Source organism: Apteryx mantelli, chromosome 4 (genome assembly GCF_036417845.1).
Source record: "Apteryx mantelli isolate bAptMan1 chromosome 4, bAptMan1.hap1, whole genome shotgun sequence".
Classification (NCBI taxonomy): Eukaryota; Metazoa; Chordata; class Aves; order Apterygiformes; family Apterygidae; genus Apteryx; species Apteryx mantelli.
The window spans coordinates 67,346,966-67,371,238 of record NC_089981.1 but is presented as its reverse complement, the minus strand read 5'-3'; the positions used below and the strand labels follow the sequence as shown (position 1 = coordinate 67,371,238).

Below are 24,273 nucleotides of genomic sequence, written 5' to 3'. Positions count from 1 at the left end.
TCAGCATCTGGGATCCAAGGCAGACAGTTGAATAGTTCTGATTCCATGCAGTGGAGGGTAAAAGTGGCAGTCACTAGTTAAATTACTGTATGCTTTTTTCTAAAATAACTGTTTTTGTGGATATGGAATCTGTTTGCAGAATCTCAGTACAATGACAGAGCATATCTTTAGAATAGTTGCAATCTTCCACTTCTGCAAGATTCCTCTGGTAAGTCCATCACTGATGCCTGTTTCTTTCCTGCATCCAGTGTCTCCATCAAAAGCACCCAGCTGGACTTCCCCCTCCTCTGACTCTTCTGAGAGACGAGCCCATGCCTCAGAGAGCAGCTGGACAACCAACTCAGAGGACACTAGCAGCCCAAGCATTGCTCCTTCCTACACAGATCTGCAGTCGATCAATACTGAGGACTTGACAAGTGGTGGAACATCTGCAGCAGATTCAGCTGGTAAGAGGGAAGGCTTCAAACTTCTGTCTGTCTTTTTGATAATAGTCAAACTCACTCATCTTGGGTCCAGAAACGAATTGATGGATTAGTGGGACAAAAACTTGGTTCTGGTCCAATTCCCTGGTAAGCACACCTGGTTTTAACACACCTATGATGTTTGCAGACTCCCAAAGTAAGAGCAAATGCAACTGCATACCTATTGCTGGACTTAACTGAGTGAAATGCTGGAGTATTTCTCTTTTCTGTGTGCCACATTAGCTGAAGCTGATCTCAGAACTGATTCTCAGTATATTGTGGGAGAACTTGGCTGCCCATCCTGAACTTCTGGGCAGAAATGTTCTTAGCTCACCAATGTATTTGGCTGAGGCAGTTTCAGCTCTGCATGCTTCTCTCTGTTTCAGCAAGTGCCAAGCACACATCCAGTGCTGTGGATGCGCTCTTTCCACTCTACCTGCACTGTTACTGTAGAATAATACAGAGACAGTGTAGGAGATGGCAAAGGGTGGTTTAGTAGCAGATTTTTGATCCTTAAGGGTATTACCTGGCCTTGTAGAGATCCATTCATGCCAGATGGTGATGTGAGTGTGGAGGGATTTGTTCCATGGCATTGTAGCTCCCTGTGCTTTAGTTGTAGTCCAGAATTTCTGGAGCAGCAGAAGTAGAGCACAGTGGTGGAATCAGTGTCACCCAGAGCTGGGATGACCAGAGCACCTGCGTGACAAAGCAGACTTCCACAGCGCACAAGAAGAGCTCCTCCTTATCCTGCAGTGTCAGGATACAAAAAGAGAAACCAAGCCACTCCAGAAGCAAACACCCGAAGTACCTTGGAAGCTGCCTACCCCAGTCTGAGGAAGGTCAATGGCTAACCAAGTTGGTAATGAAAACTGATTTGCTGGTTCCATGATAGTGCAGACATATGAAGCAATTAATAATGTGTTTTGCTCTCAGATGATGAATGTAACAGTGTTTGTGAAATAAGAACTGTTTTGAGAAAATGGACTTCCTAAGCCCCACTGATGTCATATGTGCCTTTCATGAGGAGCACCTCCATACATCAGTTGAAAAGGGTATTTGCCTGATGCTTCAGTGAGACTGGGTTGAACATCAGGATAGGTTCATAAACAGCAACATAGTAGGTTCTGACCAGGTACCTTAGGACAAAGGGTTTGAGAAGAAATGTTCACTTCTTTGGACAAGTAGAGATCTTTCTTCCTTCAAATAATACAGTTGTCACATGTCTGTCTGCCCGTTTTTATTTTAGAATACCTTGCTTGTCCTCTGTACCTCAGATTTGTGAAACCACTAGCAGCACAGACAAGATGGCATTGTCTACCAGTGGTTTGGATGCCAGTGTGAGCATCAATTCTGTTTTGATGAGCTGATGTCCATTAGGATAAAGCTTAAGAGTTTTCATCTGGATATTGCTGCTTTACTGATTTGATACAGGCAGCCAGACTGTTGTCACTGGGAATCTGACTAGGTGAGCAAGGGAAATTAGGGATGCCCTGTGCATCTATATCTTTGCATCATTTAGGGAAATGAATGGCAAAAGTCATGCTGTATATTGGTGGCATACATATGGGACCATTTGCTATATATGGCTAAAAGAGACGTTGATACTTTATTAAAAGCTTTGTATACAACCTTATTACTCTTCTTTCCCAGTCACAAACCAATATATTTCTTAGCCAAACATAGGTCAAAAAAATCATTCCAATCATTCCACTCACCTATAACTTTTAAAAAGTAAAAACAAAACAAAACAAAAAGCTAACATAGGCACGTCTGTGTCATTAGCTAAAACACAAGCTACACCGTGTCTTAGTGGTACTGGAACTGGAAGTAAGAAATATATTGAGTCTTCTTACCACCAGATGTGCGGTTTGCAGAAGGGCAGCATAAACAAAGAGCATCTATTTGTTCCAGTTCATGGGATGGCTCGCAGCCCACCCAGTCCCTGAATTGCCCATTGGCATCAGGCATGGTTCATGGAGGTGAGGAAGCTGAGGGCCTGGTGGCCATGCATCTGTTGTACAGTTCTGGCTACTTTTCTGTTGTTCACTCAGCCTTCATCCCATCCTCAGAGTGAACAAGTGAACAAAATGTGTGACCATTTTTTTTCTCTCTCTGCATATGCACCTTCTCTGCCCCTCTCCAGAAATTTGGTTATTCAAACCTGACTTGATTCAAACATTTAAAACTTTTTTCTTCCTTGTTGATTCACATTTCTCTTCTCAAAAGACTGGTTGCCTCAACCTCTAGGGGAGGTTGAAGGCTCCATCAAGACAATGAAATAGCATTTTTTTCCATGAAAGAAAGAGAGGAGTTCTCTCATGTTTGATGTCATGGCAAAGTCATAGGTTGATGTCGTCTTTGACTTAATTTGCTTTCATTTCATCTGTATACACTGGCCTGTTTACAAGCTCTCGTTAGCCAATATGTTGATTCCAAGGTCAAGCTTGATTTAAAAAAACAAAACCAAAAAAAAACAGATTCAATTTACTGCTAAAAATCAACAAAAACAAGAAATCAAATTTTAATTTGTTTGGTGATGGTAGAGAATCAGAATAAGACTAGCTCAGGTTTAATATTGTTTCATGCAAGAAAAAAATCTATGGACAATAAGAGTGAAAAATTCTGCTCAGTGGTTAAGCACTAGTTATTTTGGCCTCAGAGAATTTTTATTGCCTGAACAACACAGAAGAGAATCCAGGTGACCCTGTTCCAAAATCTCAAAAACTATCTTGAGTTTCTCCTGCACACACAATGCTTAAGCATCAACTGCTTGTCAAAGTTCAGGGCATGGGATTTTGTGCAGGAACAGATAAAAGCCCAATGTCAGTCTGAATGTAGACATACAGAGAGCTGGCTCCCAGCAATGAGAATCTACATCTTAATGTCCAAGGGTGTTTGGCTGTAAAGCAGGTAGAATTGGTTGGGAATCAACTTTCTCATAATTTACAAGATTTAAATGCAAAACAATTTCATGGGCTTGATCTTTATTTAGAGCACGTGTTTACATAAGATATGACCTTGGAAGATATCTGAGATAGATGGTAAAGACTAGAGCAATCCCAACCCCAGAGTTTACCTTCAATATATTGCAGAAAGCCTCCCAGCTGATGGAGTCAGGATAGGCTCAGTGATTTCCCTTGAAGGCAAGCGAGTTCCCAGCAGTGAAGATAAGTACTGCAGGAGTACTGCGAGAAGATGGTGACTGGCACTTTATTGCCTATGCTAGTTTCAACTCTGGCTCCAAGAGGCCTGTTATATTATCTTCATCTCCATCAGTATGAGGACCTAGTTCAGCCTGCAGTAGCTAGCTGATAAATTTGGATCAAGTGATAGCAGACTGCCCATGTAACATGGCCGTGCTTATATGGTTACAACAAGCACTTTACAACTCCCCACAGTTGTGGCTTCATGGTGCTTATGAAGCTGTATTGGGTGCTGGTAAGCGGCCCATTGTCTCAGAGCTTCCTACTACACGTTGCTGCATTGCTCAACTTGTATCAGTGAGCATGCAAAGAAGCAGGAGCTTTTGGCATTTGGGCTGCACTCTGCAAGATAAGTAATGCAGGACATCTCTGTTACTGATACAATAGAAATATTTATTTGTTCTGGAGCAAATGCCTTTCTCCATTATCAAAAAAGGCTGAATATCTACATGTGAGGGGAGCAAGGGAGAGACAATCTTTTAGTTAAGATTCCAGATCTGGAAGTACTGGGTTCTGTTCTGAGGTCTCACACAAATACCTCACAGCTAAATGTTTCGCATTAGCACAGTGGTTTCCCTTACATGGCTTGACTTAGATTTCTGTGTTTCAGTGTTCATCTCGAAAATAATTTATATTTATATATAAATTAAAAATTAAATAGAGACTATATATAATATACTAAATAAAATAATTATATTTGTGCATATATATAAAAATAAAATGCTGGTTAGCCTTGTAGACATAAATTCTCTGATATATTTTTGGTGCTTAGTAGTCAGTTCTGTTGTTTCTGTTCTGATTTGTTTCTTAGGAGAGCTGCTGCTACACAATGTTTGGTGTTGATAGTTCAATTCACTGACAAGTTGTACTGTTTGACATTCACCTAACGCTTTGGGACTATTGGGATTATGAGGGAATCACTATGTTGTTATTTTCTAAAGACATCTGCATGTTTGGAGATAGAAGGTTGCATGTGTGACCCCTAACTGCTCAAAACCCAGAAAGTAAGTAAATAACAGAAAGAATTAACTTTCAGAATTTTGTTATTTTTGAAATAGATTGCATGGTTTGAGGAGGTTCTGATTCTTCATTTTTAAAACTTGGAGGTGACAATACTGACAAACTCAGCTCCAGCTGTTTCTTGAAGGCAATGGGGGCAAGTACTAACTTCAAACCTTTTTCCCTCCTCTATTCTGCAGTAATTCTTTTTCGAATACTGTTTATTGTGACTTTAGCCAGCTAGATACAGCATCCTGATATGATGATTGCAAGAATGATATTCTGTAGGTTTTAATCAAGAAACTTTAATCAAGAACAGTTTATACAGCTGTGCAATATGTTAGCACTGAATGTCAAAAACAGGCTACAGGCATGGTTACAAGCTCTGAAGATGTCCAACAGTAATTATCAGAGCAAGGGAAAAATAGCATATGCTGTTTTCCACCCCAGAAAAGGCTGCACTCCAGTTATAACTGTGTAACTACTAGCCAACTTGTTCAGGTGTCTAAGTCCCAATCACGGGAAAAGTTCTGTATGGGAGAGCCAGCGAAAGCCAGCTGGAGAAGCTGCACGCAGGAACAGCTAATCCTGTGCTCAAGGGGGAGAGGATTTCTAGAATATGATGAGCAAAGAGTACCCAAAATGTGTTCTTACACAACTCCAATCTATAAGGGCCAAATTCTGTGCTGGAGGCAGTTCTCTTCTCCCTCACATCCAATACCAGCCACAGACTAGCAGTTCGGATGTTTTATACCCTTGAAGGATTGAGGGTGTTTTTTTCAAAGTTCTGTGGGCTTCAGATCACTTGATTTGCTTAAAGAGCTTTTACTTGAATAGTTTCAATCCCATGTTTTTTTCAAAACAAGACATTTCTAGCTTCTTGAAGAGTAATGCATATGTGGGGCAGAACTGGAAAGCTTGGTCTAGATAGTTCATAAGAGTAGGGAAGTTCTGATCCCAAATCAGAACTGTGGATTTGGAAATTAGTTCTAACCTCCTCTTTAATACTTTTATGGATGCTTTAAAAAAATCTAAAATATCCCAATATCCTCTGCAGCAGTGTTGAATCCTCATCCCTTTTTGCACCGGGCGAGACTGTGGCTCACAGGCTGGCCATGTGTGATGTAGGACTAGTCTTTGCTTTACAGTCTGCTGGTGGTCTTGCTGGCTGAAGCAGGCTGAAGACTGTAGATATAAGTAGTGAACAAGCAAGAGAAATTGAGTCACTGTCTTCATTCTTCCTTATGGCAGGAAGTAAAGACATAAGAAATCTGTCAGGGGAGTGGGGGAATGTTAGAATGAGGAAAGAAAAGGTACAACAAAAAACAAAAGTTTATTTTGATCTGTTCAATAGAGAGAATTACTGAACAGGCTTGGTCTGCGGACAACTGATTCATAGACTTTAAGGTCAGAAGGGAGGACTATGATATTATCATCATCTAGACTGGCCTCCTGAATATCTCAGGCCAAAGAACCTCACCCAGTCATTTCTGCACCAAACCCATAACTTCAGTTTGAGATGTAGCATATCCTTAGCGAATATCTCTGTAATATTTTTCTGATCAATGTCAGCTGTAGCAAAACTTGTCCCTCTTCAGCTGTCTCCAGCTACTCAAAATTCTAGGAGTTTTTAGCATGCAGCTCAATGGTTTTATTTTTAAAGACTGTCCTCATGTTACTGATAATAATTAAAGCAGAATTGAGGTCTCAGTGATCTCAGTTCAGCCCTGCCAGGTCTTGTGATCCCAGCTGGGGCTAGAGCTAGTTTCCTAAAGTCAAAAGGTTCAATATCTGCCTCATCTATGCCCTAGAAATTAACTCTGGTTACTTATCTTCTCCACATCCCTGCCTCCCAAGAAAGAATACTTAAAGAAGCTGCAGGAATATCAGATGCTTGCTTTCTCCACGGAAATGATGAGGAATTCTGGGATGCAGGAGGAGAGGATATAACATGGCTTCCATAGGAAGAGGGGAGTTAGAAGAAAGAGCTTGAGTTTACTCTTGCTAATTCCTACCAGGCTGGGTCTGATCCTGCTTACTCCTGTGAATTAGTCTAGCCTCCTTTGCTTCTCTACATCCCTGCAAATGCCAGGTCTAGGACAGGGAAAAGGCAAAGTGCAAGAAGATAAAGTGACAGCGTGGAAAAGCTGGGTCTTGTTTTCAGTATTGTGTAGGAATGTTTCAATTAAAAATGTTTTTCTTTTTAAAAAAAAGAAAAAAGTTACATATCTGGTCATTTTGCTATTAATGGAGTGTTTTCTTGCCTGCTTGTCATGGTAGAGTCAGTTCTGCTCTCATATGTGTCATTAACCTTGTACTGCAAACAGCTAAGGGAGCATCTCTTCGTTTAGATGCTTGGAGTCGGAGTTTTTTCTCCATTGCTACTCTGAAGTGCAAACCACAGTGACTGTGGATTTGTAGCAGGATTATATATGGTGTTATAAAGCTGCTAAGTGCTGAGCCTACATGATGTCCTTTATGAATTTCACTCTTTCCACATCTATCCACTGATGTTTTTATGTAGTCAGAACAGCTGAAAGGAAAGTGAACAGAATTGCAGCCCCAGTCATGGGACCGAACTGCTGATCCCCTTTTATGTAGCCACTGTCCCAAGAGAATAGCTCTGGGTAGATGCTTTGTAATTTATCTCATGTCAGTGAGGTGAAGTAAGTAGTGTGAAGCTCTCCATCTGTGTTTGTAGTGCTGTGATTCCTCAGCCACTGTGTTTACATTGGCCCTGGTTGCTCTCTAATGCAGTGTGGAGAGCCACATGCCTATGTGATAAGCAGTACAAGTTCATTAGGAGGTTTTGCAGCTGGGCAGGACAGTTTGAAGCTTAACTGAAAATTGAATACCTATGTGCAGTGACTAACTGTAATTGCTGTGCTGAATGAAGAAAAACTAGGTTTGTTTGGATCACTTCTGCAGGATACCAAATTGCTTCTGAGCTTAATAAAGCTATTGGGAGTGAAGAACACCAAAGCATCTCCCAAAATCAAGCTCTTTGGCACCATATGGAACTGGAAAACATAAGTGGCAATCTTCAACAGCGTTATTTTGCCTTTTGCATTCTGTTCCTGGCAGCATGCAGTGGTACCACTGGCAGGAGGCAAAAATGGTACTATCACAATACAGCAATCGTGCAGCACTATTCCAGATTCATGCCGCACTGAGACCTAACTGGTCCCCTGTGGAGCTGTCTGCACCATATGGAACCTGATTCTGCAGTGCTCAAACAATATCTGGATTCGCAATACAGAGAAATTAGCCAGCAGAGAACTTACATTTTCACTGTAAATTCTGAATGGCAGAGAAATAAACAAGATGTCAGCAGCAGTACTGGTTAACTGGAGCTGTAAATCATTTCATGTGCTCTTAATTAGAGATATACTATCCCAATTCTGTGTGGAATTTCCTGTCAGAATAATTGGGGTTGAATAGAACTGGCAGTATAAAACAGCAGGTAAAAACACTGGCAGAGGCGTACGGCAAATAAGAATGAGAAATTTCAACAAATAGTGTTGGAGCACAGATGTGACATGAATCCTGCAGAATGAGTTTGTTCAGTTGTTATTAGAAGCAGTTTGGTTTTAATTATACTTACATTTGCTAGCTGTGAGACTGAAATCCTCTACTTAATCTCAGACTAGATGTAAACTGGGATTTACATTTTGACTGTGCTTGTTGCACAAGAATAAGAGGAGATTTCAGGCTACTTTGTTCATTCTGAGCTTGCTAACTAAGAGTGAGAATTGTCCTGGATTTTGTGACATGGATGCCTGTCCACTGAAATAAGATACCTCAGTTTACTTAATATAAACTACCTAATGGTATTGCACTACATCTCTTGGAGACGGATTTGAATTAATCACTTAAGATTCATTTTTTAAAATCTCAGGGGTCAGATTTTCAAGTGCTCAACACCTAAAGTGAAGGATTGCAGATCAGAGTTTGGTGCCTGAAATTACTTCCAAAATGCTCAGGTCCTAGCTATTCCTATTATGGCATGGCAAAATTTTCAAATAGATGCAGCTTAATGTGCTCCTTTCAAAATCTAACCATTTAGTTTAGTGCCTAAAATGAGAGTAAAAATCCTTTCAACATATATCCTGCACTTTGTGTTTTCATGCACATTACAGGCTTTGTAAAAGTTGCACCCTTTAAGTGCAGACTTAAGTCACCAGTTTATTGAAGCTGGTGTATCTTCACATGTAAACATTTAAAGAGAGCTTTCAACATGACTCGCTTAAGATCATAGATATTAGATAGAAGATATTTCCCAGGACATCAGAGTAAATTTATTCATGACCATTTCTTATCCACTTGTCCCTGTGCCAGTATTCTCTTTTAAACAGCTTTTTGCCTTGTCTAGTATAAATCCTTTAATGTATTTATACAGTGTAATTATATTCCCCTCTCAGCTTTCATTTTGCTAAACTGAACAAGACAAGCTCTTTTGTATTTTCTTGTAAGACAGGTTCTCCGTTTTCCTCCTCACCCTAGCAAGCCCTTCTCTGCTTGTGCTCCAGTTTGAATTAATCTTTCTTGGATGAGGTGACCAAAACTGTACCCAGACTGAGGTCTCACCATAGCCTCATACCAAGATGCTACTATTTCCCTATCTTCTGGAATTCTCTCCCTGATAACATCCCAAGATCTCATTTCCTTTTGTGCTAGTGTATCAGTACCTTTTCACTATATTCACTAGATTTTTTCACTATATTTTCACTATACACAGTTTTCCAGGTGGTCTGGCCCGGTATTGGCTTTACTGAGCTTTTATCTTCAATAAGAGTTCTTGCTGTAGAGGATAGTTAAATGGAGAGAGTGACAAAATAAGTCAGCTCTGTAACTCAAACAAAAATATCTTTATTTTCAGTGACTTAAATGACATTAGACCATGGAAGAATTTTATCTGTAGATGTATATGGATGTGTGAAGGATATATGAATTGGCTAAACCAGCTTTGAAAAGCAAAATATTAGGGCATTAGGAATCCCTGTCTGTCAGGTTTATATGCTGATTAGTACATGCACAACTAAACTAACATTTGGGAGACAAGGGAAGAAATGTATTTTCACCATTTGTATTAGTGCATTGTCTCAACTGTATTATTGTATACTGTGCACTATGGTCGGGAATATTTTTTTACACCTGCTTTTACTTTAACTGATACACCCAAAGAGCTGGCTCTACACATAAATTTAGTTTCACAGCGTGAGTGGAGTTGGTTGCAGGGGGGTACGAAACACTGAAAGAAGAGCAGAAGGTGGGACAGTGGGGTCGGGAGGCTAATGTTGAGGAGGAAGGGCTGAGTGAGGATGAGGGGTTTCATGCTCCAGGGAGCTGTGGTTGTGTTCAGGACTCTTGCTCTTCATTCTTCCTCCACATGTCTTCCCCTCCATGCCTGAGGGTGCAGGACCCATATCGCCTGCCTCCGCAGTGTTGTGGAGAGGGGAGAGGCAAGGCCAAGAAGAGCAGGAGCTCCAGGCTTTCTGGGGCTCCTGCTGTTTGGGGTGTGGGAGCTGCTGCTAGCAGGAGAAACTGCCTGCACCCTTGGCAGGACTCAGGCCAGGAGCAGAGGACTCTTTGAGGTGGGAATCAGCTGTTTGAGCAAATGGTCTCCTATTTCCTGGCAGAGGGTAGCCAGCAATCTGCCACACCTGGAAGATCAGTACCTTGGGCTGCCATTTACTTTTGCTTTTAGCTGACATACACAAACATGCACACTGGCACTGGAAGGAGACATAACTCACTACTAAGACAGTGAGATATTAGCCTCTGTGGTGCAGTTGCCTGCGGGAATCTCCTGGCTGATTGAAATCTCTGTGTGGATAATGCTTGAGTAGGTAGGTGCCTGTATAGGCGCCTTTAGGCTCCAGCCCTAAGATTTGTTGATCGTTTTCACAAACACAGTAATGGAATGGTGATTACAAAGTGCACTATTTCCTGAAACACCCTAAGGCAGATATTGGACCAATGGAATAATTTAATGTATGAGCAGCATAAAAGCAGATAAGCTAACACTTAGGTGTCTTTGACGCTCCATGCCAAATATGGAATAGAGTGTAGGACAAGAGGAGGTCAGTGGTTACTGACAAAGGGTAACTCATAATATAAAACAGACATGTGGAGGTAGATGTTCTATCCCAGTAGATGTTTTGATTATTATCTGAAATACAGATAATATTTAAGCTTAGACTTGCCACTTTCTCAGGTTCCAGGTTATGATAAAATGAACTTTTTAAAATCTTGGTCTTCTGTCTCACTACATAAAGAGGATGGCTCTTCACAGAAACTTTGACAGGGCTAGAGGGAACAGGGTAGGTCTAAGTCTGGATTCATACTGATCTGGTAGATCTGTGAGTCTTTTGAAAAGATGGGGGATCTGCTATACTGTCATTAATTGCATAGGTCTGATAGTAGTCAAAATAACAATCTCTACCTGTACAACTCTGTACATGAAGAACAGGTGTCTAGCACTGGCAGGTGACAACCTTATTTAGTCCATTTCCTGTATCCTTTTTTTTTCTCTTTTTTGAGAATATCCCCAATCTGAAATAAGTCCTCTTTTTTGGGAACTTATTTGGTTGCATAATAGTGAGCATGGTGGTTGAGATGTACATATTTTTACTAGATATATATGGTATGAAGAAAGAGTGTCAGTTTTGAATGAAGCAAAATAAGTTCATGTTCTTGCATAAGCACCAATGATATTCTTGATTCTCTTCCTAAAACATTCAGCCCTGTCCTTCTCCTGAGAAGCCCAACAGTAATGTTCATTCAGTGCAAAAAGCACAGGGATTTCATTGTGGTTGTGCTTGTTATACTCTGCCTCCACCTATTTGTCATGCATTTGTGTGCTTTGTGTTAGGCACGAATCTTCAGGAGGGATCTGACCCAAAACCGAGTGCATGCCAGGGCACAGGGTGCAAAGAGTGTTGCAGGCACATGGACCAGCCAGCAGAGCAGACAACTGGAGGGTGTTAGTTTATTTGACACGCCAGCCAGCATACCAGCTTCATTGCTTCACTGCACTTCAGGGCAGCAGCGCTCTGTCGCCAGCACAGTGAGCTGGCTCTGAAAGTGGGACATGAGGTTCCCCCAGGATGCTTTGCTGTACGTCCTTAGTGGCTGGCCCTTCGCTAATCAGGCAGAATTAGCATCTGGGTGGGAAAGTTTCTACAAAAGAAGTAGGGGGGCATTACTGCAGGCTTTGCTTTCGTGAGTCCATCACTCCTCCTCCCCCTGGATTGATTTGTTTGTTCAGGCTTCGTTGCCTCCAGCAACACATTATTAGTGTGAACTATGGTGTATCCTGGGAGACCTGCAGGATTCCCTGCAAACCTTTTGAATCCTTAGTCTCCAAGGAGGGTGAGACAGAAAGGCATTTCACTCTGTTGATGCAGTTGCATGTACATTGTTCTTGCTTTTTGAATGCTGGTATGTCTCCTCAGCAGATGCTGTAGCTGCATCCACAGTCCTCATCATCTTGCTTCTTCTTCCCAGTCAGTGGAATATCCTTTTTTTAAGAGGGGCTAATACCACTTGGTAGAGTCACAAAGCTACACTGCATTAAAAGGTCTGTTTGAAACCAGATAGTCTACTATGCTTAGCTGAGAAAGTTTCAGCAGAACTGCAGACTTGCTATCTCTGCGCACACACAGGTCAGTCCTTGCTGATCGCAGACTTTAGGCTTTCTGAATGTCTGGCCTTCAGGTAAATATGGCTTGTGTCATTCAGGAACAACTTTCTGCTTGGTTTAGCGTGGCTACAAAAGTGGCAAAGACACAATGGCATGGATTAGCAACATGGGTACATACCCAGGGCTCTGATGAGATCATACACCTCTGCTAAAACCAGTGGCACTGCACCTTCCTGACAGAGATTACCTGAATTATATGAACAAGTATTATGTGAGCCACCCAATGCTGTGGTCATACCCTGTAGGTACACTTTCTATCTCTGTTCCATTTGAAGTTACAGGACTCGGAATGTTTTTCCTCAGAAATCTGCTTGCTTCAGCTTCTTTGGCTGTTTTGTGTCCCTGACTTGCAGGGACCAGCCTATTGTCACAGCATATGAAAACATTGTGAAAAGTGTTTTGATTTCCTGATTAGAATCACATATGTGTCTGGAGACAGACAGTGTCAGATGGATTGAACTCCCATAAAGGAGTTCAAGGTATGTTAGCTAAGACAGGTCAGTGCTCTAATAATTAAGGCATCAACACCAGATGGCATCTCAATAACAGAGCAGAGTCAGATATAAGGCTTGTTAGTGTTCCCCATTAAAATGTTGCTGGTGATAGCAGAGGACTATTGGGAGGGCAAGAAGACTAGGACAATGTCACTTAAACATGTTCTTCTTTGACCAGGTAGTCCAGTTAGCAAGAGACTTGCATGCTGAAGAGTCATGCAACTTCTTCTGTGTATTCAATTTAAGGCTCTGTGAATAGCAAGCCAGTTTCTCAGTGAAGGGTACTGAATGCAGACCCATGTACATGCTCACTGCTGTACCTCCTGCCCCACAGGGAGCCTTGTACCCTCATCAGCCAAGCTGCTGTGGGGAGCTGCCTCTTGTCCGCAGCTGAGCTTTGGGCTTAGCCCTCCAACCCCCTGCCATGCTGCTCTCTGCCGCTCAGGGCATTGGGGTGTGCTGGGGCAAAAGGGTTAGCTGTGCTGTGCTGAGATTGACAGTCCAGCTGCATCCACAGAACAAAACCAGTTTGTCTCGCGTGTCTGAACAACCCAAAGGCTGAACTAATGGAGCAAACAGGTGTGAAGGGAGAGATGGGGAGGGGAGAGGGTTTTTGCCAGTCGCTCCTTGTCTGCTGGATAAAAGGGAGATCAGGTCGGTAGGAATCAACACATCCCTCATCAAGTGGCAGGGAGAGGGAAGGCACTTGAGATTAACCCTTTACTTCCTGAGGGCTCGCTTCAAAAGAGATCCCCAGTCAAATAGCCTGTGACCCTGTCCCAGCAGGCTTGCCGCTTTGTACTGTATGTTCCAGCCCATCCACTCCTTTACAGAAAAGTTTCAAAGTGATTCCTGAGTCTCCTGGCTCCCAGTACTTTCTGAAGAGAAGGAGCAGCTAGTAAAGGCTTCCCAGTCAAAGACAGTTCTGTTTCAGGTACAATAACTGTAAATGATACTGCCTCCTTACGTGTTCTTGCCATTTTAAGGAGAAAAAGCTATTTTTACTTGCTTATCATTGTACACTTTCAAAAAGATCTTGTGTTTTATCTCAGAGGTGACTCCTTTTCAGGATGCAGTATATACTTCAGTTCAAGTTTGTATAATGTTTTGGGATCCTTTTGGTTGGAAGCTGCTTTATTCTATATAGGTAAGATCATAAGTGAGGTCATTCTTTTCCTCCAGAATTGCCAGCTTTACACAGTTACTAGATTTTACTAAAGCACTCAAATACATTGTCCAAACAGCCCAGCAGCCTGTCTGTATGAGCTGCACTGAAACACCATGTTACCAAAGCTGGATAAAACTTTTAGCAGTGGACTTTTCCTGGAGTTTTAGTGTTGTCCAGGAGGTTTTCTTTTCCTGTGTTACATGACTTTTATGCACCTATGATGCAGAAATATCCTGGGCAGAGATAAAACTTACCCTTCAATTGTTGAAGCCTTTTATGTCTATGACCTAGCTCTAAGAATTGCTATTTTGACCACACGGATCCTTTTGCCTCCCCTTACCTCAGGTTTTTCTCTCTTCCTTTCTGTTTTTCCTCTTCTGGGTGCTCCTTTTCAGTTTAGAATAACTTAGTGCTCAAGAAGTGTAATGCAGGGCACTCAGCCCTTTCCTAGCAGGTAAACCTGCTGCACCTTGCCTTCTGTCAGTGTAGGTAAAATGGGTAAAGGTACCGTCCTTGCCCTTTGCTTGCAGAAGACTCCTAAACATGCAGAAGACTTCCCTCATATTCAACTTAAGAACTTAAAAATCTTCCATTCATTGATTTGATAATTAGAGTGGCACTGTTGCAAAGTAATGAAGTAATGGTGTTCTTGGAGAAAATACATACTGCTTCTAGTAGTTGCTAATGCTATACTGAAATGCCTTACAGTGCCATTTAAACTTCATCTGTGATGATTTTTGTGCCTTATAGAAATCTGAAACTGCAGTGTTTTTCCAGTCATTTTCACTTTCTGGTGTATATGCTCTAGGACTCTGACTCTTGTATCTGGATTTCTCCTGTTGCATACAAAAAGCATGTTATCTTTCAGATTCAATTTTTTGGAAGTTTCACTTTCATTTTTAAAAACTCATTAAATCAATTCCACTAAAAGAAATTTTTATTTCCTATACTCTAATACCATGATTCCAATCCCACTTAAAGTCAGTGGGACTTGTTTTGGAGGCAACTGAGACAATCATCACACTTTAAAGTGTAATCACCTAGAGTGCTCAATGCAACCTGCAAAAGAGCTACATAATACAGGCAAGTTTGCTGGAGTTGCATGAAAACTGTCACATAACCAAAATTAAAGTGTAAAATAAGTTATTGTGTCATTTTTAATTTGCATAGTAATCATTGGGAGGTAAATATTCCTTACTGTTTTGACTCAAAGATTTAAGAACATAACACTTCTTTTACATTCCTGAGGTTTTTGTTTTAAAAGCCTTCAACTTAGAAAATCATAGCTCTGTTTGGAAAATGCTATTTTCCATATATCTCTATATAAATGGAGTTGGTTTTGTGTTGTGTTTAGCTAATTGAGTCAGTTTCCATATTGTCTATGTGCAACCAAAAAGAAAACCATTTTAAGAGAAAAACATGATGGTGGATATACAAAAATGTTTAGGAAGATCTCTAGGCTATGTGTCAAATCTGCCAGTATAGTTTATTTTAAAGTAATTTCAAGTTAACATCTGTACAAAATGGTCGACATGGAGGTTAATGTTTACATGGCAATTCTGATGAAGGAGAAAAAATAACTGCTAGAATCATTAAGGCAATTACTGGGGACACAGATGGCACACATTATGTTCCTTACTGTCTCACTGTCCTCTGTGATGATTGGCAGAACTGATGATAATTCTCTTTATTACAAGCACTATAAAGATAAGGTCATTTTTAATTTCTGTGATGGTGGGAACAGCGAAGACCCTCAAACATAATGTTCTCCTCTATGGTTTCTCCAGCAGAATTTTGAATACAAAGATTGCCTTTAACAATTGCATGCTGATTTTCTCAGCCTCTTGATATATTTAATAATTTGGCTATGAATTTTAAAGAGCATCAAATGGAGCAGAGATTAGAAATTACCACCCTTTGTGTCCTCTTGAAAGCAAACCAGTCTCTCCTTCTCAGACACTGCTGAGTTCTCTGCTAATAAGGCTGACTGAGCAAGTCTTATTAAACTTCATATTGCGAGGTTGGAGAATTTATTTGGTTCCATCCTCCATTCAGACCATGACCTGGACAAATCAACCGTAATGCCTCAGATTTGAAAAGCTTTTGTTTGGCTTCTCGCATTCTTAACACAATTAGTAGCTCTGCAGCTTGTCTCCTTGGGCAAGGTAGGGTCACAGGGTCTCTTGGTGAAACTACTGCTCTTAAAGTAACTCACTTGGAGGATCCCTCAAATGATTCAGTAGCATATGAATTTAGCTGTGTAATTCCCAATCCCCTGAAAATGAATGGCAGACAAGGATACAGCCAGTTGCATCCAATTGTCACAATCACTCTGTGCTTTCCATGTCTTCAACCTGCTAGAAGACAAGGAGACATAACAGGCCAAAATCTCCTTTAATTGGTGTAAAGAAATTTAGTTTTGCACTACATCTCTCACTAGGGTGACTGAGGCTTGTCCCCACTTCCATACACTGTGGACCTCTTTTTCAATCAGGAATAAATTACAAGGATGCGATTTCTGTGTGTCATTGCAGACTACATACAAATCCGATTGATTAAAAATCATCTTCCACTTGAAATTAAAGTTACTACCAATAATACCAAACAAAACAGCTTTTTGTAATAGTCATTAAAGCCTTAGGAGTTGTTTCACAAATATGTAATTCCTTGAGCATGTTGGAGTTTGCTTTGCTCCAGAAGAATGAAAGGCCAAAGTTTTAAATTGTATTTCTTCATCATAAATCCTGAGGATGATGCATTTACTTTGGCACTAGTTTCACTGCTCCTTGAAATTAGGTCTCTGTTCCTTTCAATATTACTGCACTAGGGGGAATGGTATGATTTCCATTTATTACGGTCAGGAGTTAAGATTTCAGATTTCTTCCCCCAGGCACTGACTTGTGTAGCGTTGAGGCCTTTGCCTTTTCTGTGCCTTAGAGTCATAAGGCAATGAAAGCAAGCAGCAGGTAAGCCAGGGCTCTGTGTATGTGTGTATGTGTATATATAGCTATATATACATTTCTATGTATACGTGTCTATATATATGTATGTGTGTGTGTATTTATGTATGCCGTCGTTTAATTTTAGATTCTTGCATGACACAAAATCTAAGTAGTATTTGCTGTTGGAAGGAAAGGGCAAGCATCAGACAAACCCAACAGAATGGTTACGGAAACAAGCATTTCTTAACAGCACTAGAAATGGTTGCCTTCCTTTCTTGGCACTCTCTCTGCTCACTTTTGTGCCTCCATATACATGCAGATCTAAGTCCCTTAATCTGAAGCACTGATTGCAGCAGCAGGCTCACGGTTTGCTGTTAGGTCATCCAACCAGTTTGTAAGGAAAAGAATATTTTAGACTCTCCTCAGCCAACCTCATCTTTAAGGAGGAGAGAGCTCCAGTCTGCAACTAAGAGTCAGAGAAAGGCTTGATTACACGATAGGAGAGACATATCTGAAGAGATCCATTCTAAGCACAGGAATCACAGAATCACAGAATGTTTGAGGTTGGAAGGGACCTCTGGAGATCATCTAGTCCAACCCCCCTGCTCAAGCAGGGTCACCTAGAACACATTGCACAGGATCACATCCAGGCGGGTTTTGAATATCTCCAGAGAAGGAGGCTCCACCACCTCTCTGGGCAACCTGTTCCAGTGCTCTGTCACCCTCACAGTGAAAAAGTTTTTCCTCATGTTCAGATGGAAGTGTCGGTGTTTCAGTTTGTGCCCGTTGCCTCACGTCCTGTCGCTGGGCACCACTGAAAAGAGTCTGGTCCCATCCTCTTGACACCCTCCCTTCAGATACTTGTACACGTTGATAAGATCTCCTCTCAGCCTTCTCTTCTCCAGGCTAAACAGGCCCAGCTCTCTCAGTCTTTCCTCATAAGAGAGATGCTCCAGTCCCCTAATCATCTTTGTGGCCCTTCGCTGGACTTGCTGCAGTAGTGCCACATCCCTCTTGTACTGGGGAGCCCAGAACTGGACGCAGTACTCCAGATGTGACCTCACCAGGGCTGAGTAGAGGGGGAGAATCACCTCCCTCGACCTGCTGGCAACACTCTTCCTGATGCACCCCAGGATACCATTGGCCTTCTTGGCCACAAGGGCATATTGCTGGCTCAGGGTCAACTTCTCGTCCACCAGGAACCCCAGGTCCTTCTCCACAGAGCTGCTTTCCAGCAGGTCAACCCCCAACCTGTACTGGTGCATGGGGTTATTCCTCCCCAGGTGCAGGACCCTGCACTTGCCTTTGTTGAACTTCATGAGGTTCCTCTCTGCCCACCTCTCCAGCCTGTCCAGGTCTCTCTGAATGGCAGCACAGCCCTCTGGTGTATCCGCCACTCCTCCCAGTTTTGTATCGTCAGCAAACTTGCTGAGGGTGCACTCTGTCCCTTCATCCAGGTCATTGATGAAGAAGTTGAACAAGACTGGACCCAGGACTGACCCCTGGGGGACACCGCTAGCTACAGGCCTTCACCTAGACTCTGCGCCGCTGATCACAACCCTCTGAGCCCTGCCATTCAGCCAGTTCTCAATCCACCTCACTGTCCACTCATCTAGCCCACGCTTCCTGAGCTTGTCTATGAGGATGTTATGGGAGACAGTGTCAAAAGCCTTGCTGAAGTCAAGGTAGACAACGTCCACTGCTCTCCTGTCATCTACCCAGCCAGTCATTCCATCATAGAAGGCTATCAGATTGATTAAGTGTGATTTGCCCTTGGTGAAGTCATGCTGACTACTCCTGATCACCTTCTTTTCCTCCACCTGCTTAGAGATGGCTTCCAGGATGAGCTGCTCCATCACCTTTCCAGGAAGCTGAATGACACCCCCAGTTAGGACGTCCTTGGGAATGGAGCAGGTGTCTATGAGAGTCCCAGCACAAGAGCTGGACATCCTGGGCACTGGTCTGTTGCTTGTGACCTTCTTTCTATACTCTGCTCTTCCCACAGACCTTAAATGCTTGCTGGCAAAACAGTGTTTCAAGCATATGGCAACATGTTACAAGCAGAAACTCATCTTAGACCATGTCTCAGAGAGCTCCCTGATATTAGTGGGTTTGGCTATTCATTTTTTCAGTCATGAGAAGCCATATTTAGAGCTAACTAGTGCCTGGATTGAACCATGTGTTATATAGCTGTGGATACTCTGGCTTCAAGTTACTCTTCCCTCCCATTGTATCTTGATGTTTTTAATTCCTTAAGGCTTTGTTCTTCGTATGTGGGTTTTTGCTTTGAATAGATCCGGGCCCAAACATCTTTTTGTACTGCCAGGATGGTACGCTGGTAATGCATTCTAGACCACAGAGTTTTAATCTTGTGATCTTTTCCTCCCAAGAAAACAATCCTGGGATGGCTCCTGAACAGAAGTCATTGGTTGCAAAATAAATTACAAACACTGAAACCAAACATGGCTGACATGGGATTGTGTTCAGCTGAATTTTACAGGCTGGATTTGGTTCATTGTCTCTTTCTCTCTCTCAGCTGCTGCCAGATGAACACACTTAGACCAGCAGTGACAAGTGCTTAAGAGGAAATCCTTATCTGCTATCTATACCCTAAGTGCCTCAGGAAACAGAGTTGAAACAGACTTTGATCCAGGTTTCACCTTCTGTAAAGATGAATGTGAATAAAGCTCGATGAACTGTGGTGAAAAATAGAGCAGATCATGGGTAGCCTGGAAAGCTTATGGCCTCTTCAATGATTTGTTCCTGCAATGAGATCCATTAGTCAGATAGGTCCGTAGCAGTAAAAATAAAAATTCCACTGATTAGTTATTTACAACAATGTCTGACATAGAAATGACAGGCATCAAAAAGCTAATCTCATGTTGTCTCGGAGGAGTCTTGGAAGATGCCCAATATATATCACCTCTTTTTAGTTTTCCTGCTGGGGGTTGTTGGAAAGCATCTGTTCACAGAAAGTTTCACAGCTGTACTGGGTTTGGCAGAACTTCCATAGAGGTCCAAGGTGGACTTTTGAAAAAACAGTCCCAGAATGGGCAGTAATGTGGAGACATGGAGCTCAAGTTTCTGCTCTGTGTAAACAAGAATCCCTGTGTAAACAAGAATGCAGAGTTGAACCTAGGTTTCCCCTCAACCAAAGGGAAAGCCACCAGCCTAACAGGCATTTTGGAGTGGGCTTATCCTTATTTTCCACAAAGGCTGCTGAGAATCCTAGAGTTTTTCAGCTTAGAGATAACAGCAGTCTTTTAATGCATCTATTTTTTGTGAAGCAGAATTTTCTTTCCACAGATCTGATTCTATTTCTATTTTAATTATGGTAAATTCTGTGCGCATTTTAAGATTTTGTAACAGACTAGCGATCAAGGGACTAACGTTGTGTGGAGGAAAAAAACTGTTCCCCGAGAAACAAGTTTACTTTGGTATGTCCGTGACATTCCAGTGCCCCGTGCAGTGCTCCATCTTGGTGGCCAGATTAATTATGGACTTTAATTGGGAACAAGAAACAAAAGAGGGAGACCAGGGGAAGATGACTTCATCCCCCTAGTTATCTTACTTTGCAATTTCACACAGAAAGACAGAGGCAGCAGACAGAACAGCAGACAAAATTATCTATGTAAAGATCCTCTCCCCTGGCTGAGGAGAGAAAAGATAAAAGCAAGTAAAGGATCATTGCTCACTTGGAAAGTCATGAGAGCAGGTTGCAATATTCATTTTTTTCCAGCCAGGGTGTTTGTTTAAGCCCCACACCTTTAAAAGTTTCTGTTTAAGCAGTTTGTCCTTGGGCTAATTCTCCATCTTGTTCTGCCTTAGCCTCAACTTGCTACAAGCCAGGGAATTTTTAGCCTTTGTGAAACAGAAAGTGCCTTTTCTTAATGCTGATAGAGAAAATCCTGTCTGCTCTGAAAAGCTATTGCAACAGGGGGCAGGAGGGAAGTGAGCAGTGATAATCTTGCATAAGGAATGGTGTCATGATTGGCAAGCAGACTTGGGGGCATTAGAAAACAAACCTTCCAGCTCTTTAATTAACTAAGTAATTTAGGATGAGTAGCATAGGCTCAAATTTTCAAAGGCCTAGATGGAGGGGCTAGTGCAGGCTGGAGGGCATTAGCTGGTCACTCTTCATATAGCAGGTGTTTCTTCCTGGGGAGAGGCATCAAATACCGATTCTGCCCCCCACCTGCCTGCACTGGAAGCCGTGATCCGCCCCTCAGCGAGGCCAGCATCCCTCTTTCGGGGCTGTCGGCATCAGCTTTACTGCATGTTGTTCTGCATCTCTGCCACCTGAAAGACTTTTGTATAACACACTTGTCCCTATGGCACCTGATCACCTCATCATTCCTTAATCTAATCCCTCTTCATCATTTAATTCACTCCTGCCATTAGACCAAGCCGTGAGAATCATAGCTGGGTCTTTCCTTGTTGATTCTGAACACTGTCATGCTCTACCATTCATCTCATAAAACCATTTACCTTCTGCAGGTAATTGAGTGTACTTCAAATAATTGCTGTACTGATTTATTTTAATGGTTAAATGTCAAATCAGTGAGTTATATGTAAGACAGATACTTTCTGGCATGATTTCCAAATTATCCAGATAACCTTGCCTTCAAATGTGTTTGTTTTCCTTAGTGTGTCAAAATCCCAAATATGTTTTGTTTCTCCATACTAACCATCAAGGGGAAATGAGAAAAACCTGAGTAACCCTAAAAATGTCACAATGGAGCGGAAGGATGTTGGCTGTTCCTCAGCAGCCCTGACAGCTTGTCCCTGTGGTTTTGAGTCTTATAGCCAAACTGCTGGGAGGCAGGGGGGGAACAAAGGCAGGGGAAGGGGTAAGCTAGATTGGGAGATTTGAGAAGACCTAGAGGTACGTTTTGCATATAGAGTACTCTGTTTCGGTGAATCTGGCTGTTGGATATATAGGCTATATTTCCTTTTTTCACTTGGCTTTTATGGAAAGAGCTGGAATGAACTTCCTGGTTGTGAAGTCTAATCCCCTGCTACCACAAATGGACACATCTTGTTATCTGTGTCAAAAATTTGTCATGTTTCACCTTAAAAGACAAGATTTTTATGCCCTTGATGTTCCTTCTGTAAGACTGCATTAGAATCTCACATACTTTTGATGATCAGAAACCTCCTCCTAATTTCTGTCCTTTAGTTTGAAAGAGACGTGGGAAAATATTTCCAAGGAGGTGCAGAAGTATAGATTAAAAAATTACTAGGTTATTTAAAATGTGGTAAGTACTTTGCATTTCAAAGTTATCTCTATATTTACCCAATCTGGAATAAATCCAAAACAGTTCAGCTAAGAGGAAGGGAAAAAAATCTGTCCCTAAACCCAGTTGGCATCTGAAGGGTTAACTGTAGAACGTGATTCAGTTGCTGACACAGGGAGCAGGCTGCTGGGTTTCTTGCAAGGTGATCAGCTGAAAAGTTTTTGGTTTTGTTTTGGATTTGTTTGGGTTTTTTGCCAGAAAAGGTAGCTTTTCTATGAAAGAAAAAAGCTTAGGTTTTTGTTTGGCAGGGTTTAACATGAAGTTTCCCGCCCATTCAGTCTGTAGCTCACCGCCTCACCGCCTGGCTCCCACCGCCTTCTTTTCTGGGTGTGCCAGAGCTGAAAGTAACCTGCACATTTTTTCATATCTGCCCTGCCCACCCGAGGCAGCAGGGCGGATTGGCAGGCAGCGAGCCAGGGGCCCTGCCGGAGCACGCAGCGCTCATACCTCCCCGCACGGCTCCCGCGCCAGGCCGCCCGCACACGCACGCACGCACACACACACGCACACGGGGCCACCGGCCGGCCTCGCGGGCCAGCGCAGCAAGCGCCTTGGCTGAGCCCTGGCTACCTGCAGCAAGAAGAGGGTCCCTTCATCAGAGCAATCGGAATTGCTTTCACCAGTGGGAAGAGGAGAATTCATTTAGAAGAAAGGTACGATGGCAGCAGGGGCCAAGGAGCGGATGGGTAGGTGGGCGGGTGGGTAGATGGAGGGATGGTTGATGGATGAACTGCAGAGAGAGAGGACTGGGAGAAATGTCCTAGCTGCTGAAGTCTAAGGGAACCTGTAACACGATACCCCTGACCTGGGAAACTTCTATTTACAGGAAGAGTTTGGTGCTGTGAAACTGGTAGGATGAGGCAGAGGGTTGAATTTTGGTCCTCCAGCAACGAAAAACTTTTGAAAGTTTGAAAACTTTTAGCAGAGTGATTGTTGCAAATAATATGTATACGATTAAATCAGTGTGTAATGTCCTCCTGTGCCATATCTATAGTGCCCACTGTACTGGTACAAATACACCAGGCTTGAAAATCAAGGAGGATGTGGGGGAGGAGGACAGTTTGGTTCATGAACTTTTGTGGGAGGTTATTTCTTTTCTGATCAGAGGAAAAGTAGGCTGTTTCCTTGTTGATAAAAGCTTCTCTGTGGTGCAAGGAGATAAACTGAAACATACAAAAAGAACTATATTAATTTTCTCCAAATATTGCTGAAGGGATAATGGAAATCTGTGTCTGTGCCCACTGAGGTGTTCAAGAAAGGGAAGATTTGGGAGCAGGTTTTGCTGCGAGATTAACAGCGTTGAGCTGTTCTGTATAGAATTTCAGTGGGTGAGTGAGCAATTCAGATTAGTCAAGTGCTGCATTGTTAGAGGACTTCAGTGTTTCAGTATTTGTTGAAAACACAAGAAATCCATTACCCTTGTGAACACAGGAATAAGCAGCTGGATTTACAAATAAGCATACACTTAGAACTGAGTTCTGAAATGCGAAAAGCAAAGGTCGGTTAAGTCTGGATGCTGTGATCCATGAGAAAGTATAATTTGATACAACTCCTTTTTTTCTTCCTCTGTTATTTTTAAACAGTAGTTTGTCCTGCAGGCTCATTCTGTGTAAGAGCATGTATGGTCTGTGTGTCTGAGCACTTTTGAGATCAGGATGTGTGAAGACATCCCCACAGATATGGAAATATCAGGCCTTCTGAGTACTGTCCTGGCTTTCTTCACAACTTCTGCTTTCAGTTCCTTACCACCAGTTCCAAAATCCTTAATTCAGCATCAACTCTCCATACTTAATCTTGTTACATGAATGATTTTCTGTGAGGGAGCAGCACTAAAATTCATTCAGCTATTTTTAAATTCATAAGGCAAGAGGGGAGTGAGATGGAACTGGTTTTACTTAAATAACTGTTACTGTTTTTCCTGTGCATAGTTACAAGAATAGCTGTTTTAAAATTTACTAGGCAATTCATAGATTAAAAGGTTAAAAAGCTTTAAAGTGATTGTGC

General features: G+C 42.1%; 1 protein-coding gene across 2 annotated transcripts in view; it reads left to right on the top strand.

Moving 5' to 3' along the window:
- Nucleotides 1-24,273, top strand: part of STON2 (stonin 2) — a 63,439-nt gene that overhangs the window by 7,333 nt on the left and 31,833 nt on the right. The window contains exons 3-5 of one of the 2 annotated variants that reach the window (XM_067296885.1): nucleotides 249-446; nucleotides 17,416-17,444; nucleotides 22,916-22,922. In XM_067296885.1, coding sequence (XP_067152986.1) covers nucleotides 249-446; nucleotides 17,416-17,444; nucleotides 22,916-22,922 — 234 coding nt within the window. Of the gene's footprint in view, nucleotides 1-126; nucleotides 447-17,415; nucleotides 17,445-22,915; nucleotides 22,923-24,273 lie in introns of those variants that run through there. The other variant, XM_067296887.1, reaches the window with a different exon arrangement.